Source organism: Lontra canadensis, unplaced genomic scaffold (genome assembly GCF_010015895.1).
Source record: "Lontra canadensis isolate GAN:19392208 unplaced genomic scaffold, GSC_riverotter_1.0 scaffold18, whole genome shotgun sequence".
Classification (NCBI taxonomy): domain Eukaryota; kingdom Metazoa; phylum Chordata; class Mammalia; order Carnivora; family Mustelidae; genus Lontra; species Lontra canadensis.
In genome coordinates, this window is record NW_022631012.1 from 25,763,079 (window position 1) to 25,775,699 (window position 12,621).

The 12,621-nt window shown below is 39.3% G+C and overlaps 1 protein-coding gene across 1 annotated transcript in view; it reads right to left on the reverse strand.

The window, feature by feature from the left end:
* FAM171B (family with sequence similarity 171 member B) overlaps positions 1–12,621 on the reverse strand; it is a 60,840-nt gene that overhangs the window by 15,840 nt on the left and 32,379 nt on the right. The window contains exons 2-3 of the mRNA XM_032860266.1: positions 6,666–6,899; positions 788–880 (exon numbers count right to left, since the gene is read on the reverse strand). Coding sequence (XP_032716157.1) covers positions 788–880; positions 6,666–6,899 — 327 coding nt within the window. The remainder of the gene's footprint in view (positions 1–787; positions 881–6,665; positions 6,900–12,621) is intronic.

The following is a 12,621-nucleotide window of genomic DNA, read 5'->3' on the forward strand; positions in this document are numbered from 1 at the left end:
CCAAGGAAGGATTTAACATCTGCAGAAACATCCATCCCTTCCTCATTAGCCCTATCAATGGCTCAATTCTTAGGGAAAAGAGGCAGTAAAAGGAAATGATCAGAGAGCTCAAGAGAGCTCTTGGTTCTCATGGAGATGCACCAAGACGTAGCCAGTATTTTCCAGACAAATGAGCGTTCACTGTCACTTGGTAAAATGCAAAGGAGCAGATGGACGTTTGCGCTAATCCATTTCATACAAGGTTCTGTCTTTGCTGTGGTTGGTAGAGCGAAACTGAACCCGACCTAAAATAAGGCTTCCTGTGGGATGTGCAGGTGGGGTGCATCCCATCTGCTGAGGAAAGAACGTACCTGGTCTCAGGCCCTTCCCTGCTCAGGCAGCAGGTTTTGTGCCAGAGGCAGGCATGAACGTGCCCACAAATCAGGGAATCCTAAAGTTTTCCCAATTTCACTAACTGTGTAAAAGCCCAGAGAGAGACACGATTTGGAAAGAGGCTGAGACTCTCTGCAACATTTCCAGAAGTCAGATATTCCTACGCGGGCAGGGGTGGAGGCTGCGGGGGTGTGAAAATGGTGAAGAACGAGTCCCATCCACAAACCCCGTCCTGCAGTCGCACAGCGACCTAACAATCAGTTCAGATCCACTTGGAGCTAATCATTCCTGAGCAACGCAGGGTTTTTTCCAAGTGATAACCAACCCTGATTCACTAGCGAAGTACAATTACCTAATTAAAGTGATCGTTATTACTTGACATTTTTACTTAGGAGCTGAGAAGCGTGGTACTTACCAGCTAATTTTCCAGTAATTAAAACAGTGTCTTCAAATAGCCATATATTTGCTTGGCTTTGCGGGAACAGCGAAAGTGTAACTGATGAATATACTGTGAAATACAGCACAATTAGAATATTTTACTAAATGTGGAGGGGAACTAGGTAAATATTGTCTCTTCCAGCAGTCCCTAAAAAGTGGAGGTGGGGGGGTCGGGAAACTGCAGAAACAAGGAAAAATAAATGTAAAGAATGATGGAGGGAGAAAATAGAGGATACAATAAAGTGAGGGAAAAAAGGTCAGGCATCACTATTTTATTTTACTAATCCTATTTCCAGTAGTTCGTACCAAAGTGACTAATGATGTTCTCTAACCCCAGATATATACGGTCAGGTTAGATGCTTGAATAACCGTGAAAATCCTCGGCTATTTTCTCTATATAACGGTTACTTGTTATTTCTTTGTAATGATTTAAAAAAATCCTGGCTCCACCATACAAGGGTCTCTGAGCGAGACCACATCCTCTGCTCGTCTGCCGCCCAGGCTCCCTGCACCAGGGCACGACGCTCCTCACCGCACAGCACGGTTTGCCAGACTCGGAGCCGGCAGAGCAGAAGAGCTGAACACGTAATGGAACAAATGATCCACAGGCAACTCTGGGCAGTGATGCAGGAGGGGCCAGGCCTGCCTGCGAGCGCAGATGCCCTCAGTAACTGATGGGACACGTGCAGAGGACCTGAAAGGTAACCACATTATTTCAAGATCCGGAGAAGCAGGAACAAAAGACAGTTTTATAAGCAAGAACAGACTCACTTTAAGTGAGTTCTCATTGGATAGCTCTCCCCTACCCAGTATCAATATTTGAAATTAATAGAAATAACATAATATCCCCAAATCAGTTAGGATAAAACAGATTTGCATGGGAATACTTTTCATGTTTTTAAGATATTTCAGAGCTGTAAAGGGAATAGAAAAAAAGAATAAAACACAAAACGATATGAATGAATATAAAATGAAATATACCTTTTTCCTACAATAGGAAAAGACTACCCGATGAAAGTGTAATTTCAATTCAGAATACATTAATAGACTAATTAATGGCTTTATTAAATCAGAGAAAATGTTAGGGGAGTGGCTTGGACCTTGAGATGATACAATTAGGGCACTAGTCTTTCAGTCACAGGCAGCGTAAAACAGGGGCAGTCCTGACAACTTAAGGTTATAAAACCTGAGGAGAATCTTCTGGACTTCAGTAAACCTTACATGTAGACTTCCTTTCCCTGACAGAATGTTTCTCATTATAAAAGGGATTAATAGCCGCTCTGGCAAAGTGGAGAAATGAAGAAGAAAGTGACGGTCATCACAATCCCAGCACAGAGACAGTGACTATTAATAGTTCAGTATAATCCTCCTGGATTTTTTCCTGTGATTTTCTTAAAAACAGTACAATATTGTATACAGAATATTTTTACTCTGCTTTTTCACTTAAGGGAACATCACAAGCATTTCCGTCCCTCAGTAGAAACTTTTTCTAACATTTTCAAGGTCACATACTTTCTTTCTTCAAGTATCAAGACTTACTGAATCACTATACTAATATATACTTAGATTGTTTTCATTTTCCCTATTATTGCAAAAAATAATATTTGAATCAACACCCTTGTGTATGAATGCCTGTCAGCTTCAGTTACTTGTGTCTCTGTTTTCAGGGCAGATTCCGAGCACTGGAACACTGGGCAAAGGTTATGAAGGTTCTGAGGACTTTGGACACACACATCTCAGTTGTTTTGCTGACGTCCACTCCCCCAGCCGCGTCTGAGAACGCTCATCACACCTCACTCTGTCGACACTGAGAAGGCCCTTTTCCCAAACTCTTGTAGGGTGAAGAATCCAAGACGTGAGAGTGTCTTTGGTGTACAAATCTGAGACTATGAGTAAGATAAAACATTTTGCCATGTTTTGTGACAAATCATCAGTTCTTCTCATTTTGAAAACTGCCAGGTCATAATTTTATCTGCTTATCTTGTTTCGTCAGGGCCTCGGTGTCTTCTAACTAATTTACATGAATTATTAGCACATTAAGAATATTCCTCCTAGGGGGACCTGGGTGGCTCCATCGGTTAAGCGTCTGATTCTTGGTTTTGGCTCAGGTCATGATCACAGGGTTGTGAGATTGAATCCTGCGTTGGGCTCTGTGCTCAATACAGAGTCTCCTTGAGAGTCTCTGCCCCTCCCTTTGCCCCTCCCTCTGCCCCTCCCCCTCCTTGTGCTCTCTCGCTCTCTCTCTCTCTCTCTCTCTCTCGCAAACCCTCTCAAATCTTTAAAAAATATATTACTTCTTATTGTCTGATATTTTTCTATTTCTTGAGATCTATGGCATATAATTTATTAGCTTCAGTTGTACAACATAATGATTCAATATTTGTATATATTGCAAAATGATGACCACAATGAGTTAACATCCACCACCACACAGAGTTACATCTTCCCCTGTGATGAGAACTTTGAAGACCTACTCTCAGCAACTTTCAAATATGCAATACAGTATTATTAACTATAGTCACCATGCTATATGGTACCTTTTTTAAAAATAGTGATATCTACTTTTTATGACCTCTTTCATTAATTTTAATTTTAAGCAGACCATCCTAATTAAAAAGAAAATCAGATAGTTTTTTTAAAACTTTTCTTCTATTTAATAGGATTTGATTTTCCACATTTGAACTCTATGAGCAATGTATTTGGAATATGAATCCAAATTTGCTTATTCCAGATAGTTAACCAAAACATCCTAACACTACTTACTGAATATTTGGCCTTGTCTCACTGATTTATAATGGTACCTTATCATAGATTACATTTTCTTATGCATGCTAGTGTCTGATTTGTACCACAGTATCAGAGAGTTTTAACTGTGTAGGTACATAATGTTTTAGTTATTTGAAATGGCAAATTGCCTCCAATAAATATTCTTTTAAAATGATTTCCAGGTATTTTTATACATTTATTCTCTGAGGATTATTCTTCCAATTTTTCTAAAGATTTTATTTATTTATTTGACAGAGAGAGAGATCACAAGTAGGCAGAGGCAGGCAGAGAGAGGGAGGGAAGCAGGCTCCTCACCGAGCAGAGAGCCCGATGCGGGGCTGGATCCCAGGACCCTGAGATCATGACCTGAGCCGAAGGCAGAGGCTTAACCCACTGAGCCACCCAAGTGCCCCCATTTTTTTTAAATTGTATTAAATCTATAAATCAGAAAGAACTGAAATCTTTACAATATTCAGACTTTCTAAAGAAATATAATGTTTTGCCATTTATCCAGGGTTTTAGTTTTCAGGTTTCTTTTTTTTTTTTTTTTTAGGTCTGTAACATTTGGTAGTTTTATTTTCCCTAATACATGGTTATTTAACACTTTTTTTTAGGTTTCCCTGCATATTTTGTTTGTCCTTGTTGTTCTGAGAGGGATTTCATTATTTTCCATAAACGCGGACTACTTCTGGTAGCTATGAATATACACTGATTTGTACCAATGCTTATTCCACACTCAGAAATTCTGTCAAATTCCATTAATTCCATTAATTTTAACCATTTTAAGATTCACGCTTTGTCATTTTTCCAGGGATATGATGATAACTGGAAATAGTAAATGTTTTGATTCTTTCAATAGCTTGTCTCCTTTTCTGGTCTGTTGATATATTTTTGCTCTGATAAGAACTTCTATAATGTAAAATAATATGGAGATCGGTGTTCACTTTCTTATTTTAGTAGCATCACCTCTTATTTTTTATAGTTAGTATGATTTTGAGATATTTACCATGTTGAGATCTTTGTGGTCCTAGTTTTTTAATGGACCTTGTTCTTAGTTAGGTACAGATGGTGAATTTATAAAATGCATTTCAGACAGTTTTTGATGTTATCATCTGGTAGTTCTGGTAGTTCTAATGTGTTATGATATGTAAAATTAACAGAGTGACACATTTGATATCCTTATGATCCTGCAAAGAAGAAAAATGGTCTTCTTTGGTCTTAAAGCTGTATTTAAATAATGGTGAAATTCTTTTTTACTATTCTGTTAAGGATTTTTTTATTTAGAGTTGTAAGATTGGTCTATAGAGAAGTATTTGTGAGTGAGAAAGAGAGAGAGAGAGAGAGAGAGAGAGCGTGCACATATGAGAGCATTGAGTCTGCATTATCTTTGTCAGGTTTCCGAATTAAAGCTGCACTGGTTTTATAAAATTTTGATTTGGAGTACTTTTTTAAAATAGCCTTTGAATTAAGCGATTTTTACTCGGAACATTTTATCCATGGCTATTAGTCTACCTCATCTAAAATCAACAAAGTCATTTATAGTATCACAAAATTGTTTATTAGACTTTTTAAGATTAGGGCCATCAAATTTGATCTAGAACATTTTTATGATCTTTAAGATTTTATATATTTTTTCTTCTTTTACTTGCCTGTTTAGGTTTCCCAATGCATTTGTAATTTTATTTCAAGGAACTAGCATTTTGTCAATTAGCTCTTCTTTATATTTTTTAATTAACATTCATCTACTTTCATCTTTATTTCCTTTTTCCCATCTTACTTTTGGTTTCTTTCTTTCTTTTTTTTTTTTTTTTTTAAAGATTTTATTTATTTATTTGACAGAGAGAGATCACAAGTAGGCAGAGAGGCAGGCAGAGAGAGAGGAGGAAGCAAGCTCCCTGCTGAGCAGAGAGCCCGATGCGGGGCTCGATCCCAGGACCCTGAGATCACGACCTGAGCCGGAGGCAGCGGCTTAACCCACTGAGCCACCCAGGCGCCCCTTACTTTTGGTTTCTTTCATTATTCTTCTAACTTTCATTTAGTGAGTAATTGTGCTTGATTTATCTTTAAAAAAAACTAAAGCATATAATGCCATGAAGTCACCTCAGACATATCCTTCTTCAGATTTGAGTCATGATTTTTTATATTTCATTTACGTGAATCTTGGTTTATCTAATTAATTTTTCATTTCTTTCTCATTCTAAACTTGAACAATGGTTCAAGAATTCAAATGTTTCCAACACGAAAGCAAATAAGTATGTAAATTCTAATAAGAACCATCACAATTAAAAGAAAGAAAAAGACTGACGACCTAATGTGTCACACCTGCAATCAGCCGGACTTGCGTTCTGCTATCTGGTATGCCCTGTACTTACCCAAATCCAATTACTCACACTAAGTCCTATCAATTCTTATTTTTTCCCCTCAGATTTATTGAGATATAATTCTCATGACTGTGTAAGTTTAAGGTGTGCGTGATGTTTTGATCTGTGTGTACACTGTGAAGTGATCGCACAGTAATTACCGATTCTGTCCTCCGTCTGTCTCTGGTCCTGCCCTTCTTTTCACGCCCTCTCTCGCCTCAGGCTGTTATTACCACGACCAGGAGCACAACCACAGCTTGGTAGTGAGGTTCCCCGAATGCATTTTAGCCCTGCTTTTGGCCTAAACATCATACACTGTAAAGTAAGTTCAGTTTCCAGAACAATTACAGTTAAGGTACTGGAGAATCTGTAGTAACTGCCTTATTGTTTGGCACATAAATCTGACTTTCTGTCTCCTCTTTTGAGAGCATCCTTTCCTCAACCGGCCACACTGCTTCTGGCTCACCCACCAGGGCAGGCCAAGCCCCCCTCTAACCCCTGCAGATCAGGTTTGTACCTGAGCAGAGCTCTTGCTTCAAGCCTCTGTAGGAAAACTAAATAAGAGCAAGTTTTCTCCAAACTGGCACTCACTCCAACCTCTCTGTATTGACTTCACATAGGCTCTTCTCCTTTTCAGTTTACCAGAACAAGAGTCCCAAAGAAGAGAAAAACAAGCAAACAAAAAACCATTTACATTTAGTAAAGGCACAACACTGTGCATGTGCTTACTTGGCATTTTTCCAGTCTTCCAAGGCAGAGGTGTCAACACGTAGCCATCTTTGTACGCAATAACGGTTAAGCTGAGCCCCAACGTGTAGGGCACTTTTATCAACACTGCTCCATTGTTCTTCGTGACTGTGGAATTTGTCTTCGTGTAGTTTACAAACACTTCTACAACAGCTTGACTCAGGTACTGCCGACTGATGATGTCATTCACCTGGACTTTCAGTGTAAATACAGACACTGGAGGAGAAGAAAGCCAGAAATGGTAGCAGGTTAGACCCTGGAACGTATATGACGCTATACATTAAAATGTCATTCAAGATATGTGAATAACAGTACAAAACTGCTGGTAGAATCTGGAAACACATATGTGTGAGGTATAAAAAAAGAGGTATAAAAACATTCCAACAAGCTCATTATTCTTTCTAAAACTGAATAAATTTGAATTTATTGTTAATAAGACAGTATTCTAATTTCTTCTGCCAATAAAAAAAGGAAAAGGAAGCAGTGGATAAGGGGAAGAGAGTGGTTCTCTCTTCAGAAAAACACATTTTTACTTGGCCTCCCTAATCCTAATGCTATCAATTAACTAACTGAAAATGTAGTCCGAGTTGCTGGAATGAAATGCAATCTCACCAAACTGAGTACATGGCTGCTGGCTCCTTCATTTTGCTCTGCTGTCTGGAAAGCAAAGGATGTGTTTCAAATTACAAAATATCAAAACAACATCCTTAAAATATCAAAAAGTATTTCTGTTAAATGTATAACAAAGCACAGTAAGACAATACATTGAGGAAAATCAAAATTACCTTGTTTCCTAACTTAAACCTCGAGCTTTAAGATCTTGACGATATGTTCATGAATTTCCTAACGTTAATATCTTGGTAAAAAAGAACTCGTATCACCATGGAAATGCCTTTGTAAAGCCTGTATCACAACACCTTTGCCAAAGACACCTTCTCTTGGAAGCACCATTTGTGGGCTTTGGAGTCAGTCAAGGTCAACCCTGCCACTCCCTAGATATGTGACATGGGGGAAGTTACTTCTCAAGTCCATTTGCTCATCTGTAAAATCAGGGGAACAGTAACTACTTTGAGGTAATAAAATGAAATCATACAGATAATGTGCTCAGGACAGTGGCGGCTGTCACTTAATATCCTTATTAATAATAAAAATCATTACTCCGTAATTGGAGACTATTTCACAAACAGAGTCTTCAGTAAAAGTCCCTCAAGAGGGAGCACCTGGGTGGCTCAGTCAGTTAGCTGACTCAGTTCCCGCTCAGGTCATGATCCCAGCGTCCCGAGATGGAGCCCCACATCAGGCTCCCTGCTCACCGAGGACTCTACTTAGGCCAGAGATTCTCTTTCTCTCTCTCTCTCTCTCTCTGTCCCCCACACCCGCACACATGCTCTCTCTCTCTCTAAAGTAAGTAAATACATCTTTGTAAACACATTGCCACAAAATAAGTCCTCATGATGTATTTAACCCTAACCCTAAGACCCATTTTACTCAAAATTTTTAGCAAGAACAGCATGTCAGGTAAAAACCGTAGTCAACATTTGGTTGAGCTGCATTATCAATTACCAAATTATTGCTACACCTTATGTATTCTGACTTTACTAATAAAACTCGACTTCAAATTGCTTTTGGACCATAACAAAGACATTTTATTATTTATTTATTTATTTTTAAAAAGATTTTATTTCTTTGACAGACAGAGATCACAAGTAGGCAGAGAGGCAGACAGAGAGGAGGAAGCAGGCTCCCTGCCAAGCAGAGAGCCTGATGCGGGACTCGATCCCAGGACCCTGGGAACATGACCTGAGCCGAAGGCGGCGGCTCACCCCACTGAGCCTCCCAGGCGCCCCAACAAAGGCATTTTAAATACGAACAGAACTGCTGCGTAATCACCCAGTCCTAGGAAAGATACAACCTAGCAAGCTTGGAAAGAGCTCTGTCCTTCCAAGAATCTAAAACTGCAGTCGTTATCCAAACATTGTTCTATATACAGTCAGACACAAACGTTTCTCAGAGCGTATTCCCTCTCATGTATGATAACAACGCGTTAATACTATACATAGTAATCATAAGCACAAGAACTAAACTATGCTGAGGATTAATGAGCCAGGCATTGTGTCAATTTTTAAGTGCATCATTCCATTTACTCTTCAAAACCCTCATTGCAGAAATATCACTGTTCTCGTCATCATATATATTGGTAACTGTGGGTTAAAGAAGTTTTCTAATTACTCATGGCCAACCCCCAGCCGATGGAAGAAACAGGACACAAACTTGGACCTTCTCTCCTCCAAGCTTGTGCTCTTAAGCCACTGACCTGACTCGGCTCTTAAAGCAACTCTAGCCAGAGTTTAGAGAGCAGAGATGGGGAGAAACAAATTGTATTCTGGACAGTCATACCTTAAAATGAGGTTCCATCAGTCTGTCTAAAAGACCGTTAACTTCCAGGACAACAATCTCATATATATTCAAATATATATATGGAGAACAGAGATCACTGGTGTTTCTCCAGCACTCAGCTTTCTCAGCATTTTTAATAACAGGCAGCCTTGTGGGAGGTTAAATTCTTGGTGAATAGTCATTACTATCATTACTTTTAATAGATAAATTTAGGAGTATCAGGTACTAAAAAGCGAACTAAGCCCTGGGCTTTGGCACCTACTGTTCCTCAAATTATTTAACTATTTTCCCATCATTTTATAAGTTCACACCATTACTCTAAAGTAAAAAAAGAAAAATCATGTTTGTAACATTTAAAATCAAAATATGAAGGACTGGGGATAAACACGTTCCTAATGCAAGCCTCGCATATATATTATCACAAAAATCTCCATATACCTTTGTAACATATGTGATACCAAGTCCACTTTACCAGTGAAAAAAAGAGGATTCAGACGGGTAATGTGGACTGCCCCGAAGGCTCACATGTATTAGGAGGCCTCGTCAGCGTTCAACGTTCCCATGAGTGATTCCAAAGCCGCCTTTACACCATATAACAGGGAGTCTTGGGATCACACTACTAAAGTTAATTCAAGGAACACGATGCTGCAATTACTGAGAAATGCTTATATAACATCAATTAAAAAGAAAAAAAGGGTGCTCCCTAGCACACACACACATACTAAACTATGGCCTCAAACTCAAGTGGGAAATACAACTGGGGTAAAAAAATAAAAGGTTGTAATATATGGGACATGATGGCCACCTGCACCGAATGTCCTTGAATAGGTCCACCAGTACAATCAGCTATTTACTGTGGAGGACAAGCAGCTGCCCTGTTCAAAGAATTCCCGAGCCTCCTAGCTCCTAATCCCCTAGATGAAACTGACTGAGCCGCGGACACAAAGCATCCAGCTAACGGGCCAGAAAGATGCTGTCAGGACCTCACAATGTGGCTGAAGTTACACAGAGGCTAATGGTTGCTGGCACTGGCGCAGCTTAGAACGTCCACGAGTGCCTGCTCACCGAGCTTCCCCAAGTCTCCCATGGCTGGTCCTACAGCCCTTCCTGGTCTGTGAGCTGAACCACGATCCTTCCCCAAAGGCCCTTACGCCCTGAAGCCAGAGTCAGACTGGTTGCTTGCCTCCAAAGCAAGCACCACAAACGATCCGCGGCACAAGTGCAGACGCAGGATGTGTTATTTAATGCGCTACTCCATCTTTTCTAAGAGAAGATGAACGGAAGGAAGGATAATGTTATGTACCAAAAATAGGATAAGACACATGAGAAGGAGATGGCACATAACTAAAAGGGCACACAAGTCTCTCAAAATTTGATAATGGTCTTATTCCAATGAAATATACCTACAATGGTTCCTTCAACAGCGTACTTAGGAATGGGAATTTTGATTAATTCATTTGCTCCAAAGATTAATTTCAGAAATTCTCAGAGCCCTTGATTAATAGACAAATTCCAATGTGCACTAAGATCTTGAGCTAAATTCATTAAAAAACAGCGCATTCCATCTGTTTCATCCTGTAAAAATACAGTTGCCAAAGTAAGACACACTAAAGCCTCCTGACATTCTGAAGCTGGGTTTGATTAATAAATGTTTTCTAAAACATTTTCTAATTCAGAATGGATTATTTTATTTTCCACATGTAATCATTATGTTAATGACTAAATTTGATGAGAAAGTGAATATCAAATTCAGGGAAAAAGTGACTTGCAAAGGTCAGACCTTGGCTATGTGCACTGTAGACCTCGTAGCGTCAAGACAGGATGTAACCCTGACCAGCAGCGTCCTCTCTAGCTCAAACTGGAAAAAAACGAATGCTGTTGGTGACACACACACACACACACACACAACTAGCCCAGTGCCAGAAACTTTATACATGTTGTCCAGTGTCTTCCTAATTCCAACCTGCAAGACTTATCCTGTTTTAAGGCAAGGAAACTATGACTAAAATTGCACAAATTAAGAAGGGTAGAGGCAGGATCCACAGACTGGTTCATTTGACTCCAAGTTCTATCCATTCTACTCCCCACATCTCTCACTGAAAGGCCTTAGATGCGGTTTTCGGCATATTCCAAAGCTTCCTTATTTCCTTCTGGCCAGCGCAGAGAAGGAAGTGGTTGGTTTGCTGACCCTCTGAGTCTCTTCCCCCAGCCCTCTGCCTGGTTTGTCTGGTCCCAGCATAAACAGCAAAACCAGCACCAAGGAAAACAAAAACCCAAAGTCTCAGCTGGAGGCCTGCTCACTGCAATTAAAGGCGCATGAACGATACTTCTTCTTCCAAATAAAAGGAGAAGTGATAAAGACTTGCCTGCTGGTGACTTAAATAGGACATTTACGACTTCCATGATGTCAACAGCTGATAGGCAAACAGGCCTAGCAACCAGAAGTTCCGCATACATATAATCTCCATAACAATACCCCTTACTAGTTCTCTCCTCCAACAAAAATACTTTGGCATTTAGGTGGGGCAGATTCTGTGATTAAATATATAATTTTCAACCACGGTGCTTTTGCCTCCATAATCTGTCTACCCTTCTCCACTGCATTTTTCAGCTTTCCATGCACTTGGTATTTTCTCTGTCGCTTAATTATAATCATTATGTCTTGCCCACATAATCTTCTTTTCAATATGTCACCATTAGTTTAAAAATGGTTCACTATCAAATGATTTCAACTGAGCTCTCAGAAAACATATAATCTGAGAAACAAAAACAAAATACACATCAATGAGCATGGTCCTGAGGTTGCTGGGGGAAATTTTAACTATCACATGATTAAAAGCATTGTTCAGTAGTGAGAATCAGTAAAATTCAAAAGACTAATCTACACAGAAAGGCTCCTGAAAAAGCATGTTAGAACGAACACTGTACTACGGTTTTGCTATAGGATAGAGACAGGTAACTCAAAGCCTAGGAAGGGTGTTAGAAAAAAGTAAAGCTAGCCATTTGTGTGGCTGTCATCTAGAACTTAAAGTGGGGTGGGCTGATAAATTATAGCCCCACTTCTTTTCAAGAGCACTTGACATCACCTTCTTATGTTGTTACCATGCTGTAAGTTATAACTGTGCCCACAGAGAAGCCACCTTATTTTCAGATTTCTCCAGTACAAAAACCAGCCTACTTCTTTTTCCATTATATTTCAAGCATCTACAATCATTTCATTTAACATACAACAATCTTTTTTCTCTAAGAATATAATGCTTAAAACATGCTAGGTTTATAAAGCTTTTATAGACAGATCAGAGATCAAATTGTTCTATATAACACTCTAACAATAAAATTTTAAAACTTTATTGAGGTTTATGTATTCTAATGAGAACCAGACTAAAAATGAAGAGCATAAAAATAAGAGTGGAATGAAATGGTTGGGAAGGATTAGAAATATTCTAATTTCTACATGGGCGCCTAGGTGGCGCAGTCAGTTACACGTCTGCCTTCAGCTCAGGTCATGATCTTAGGGTCCTGGGAATGAGCCCCATGGCTC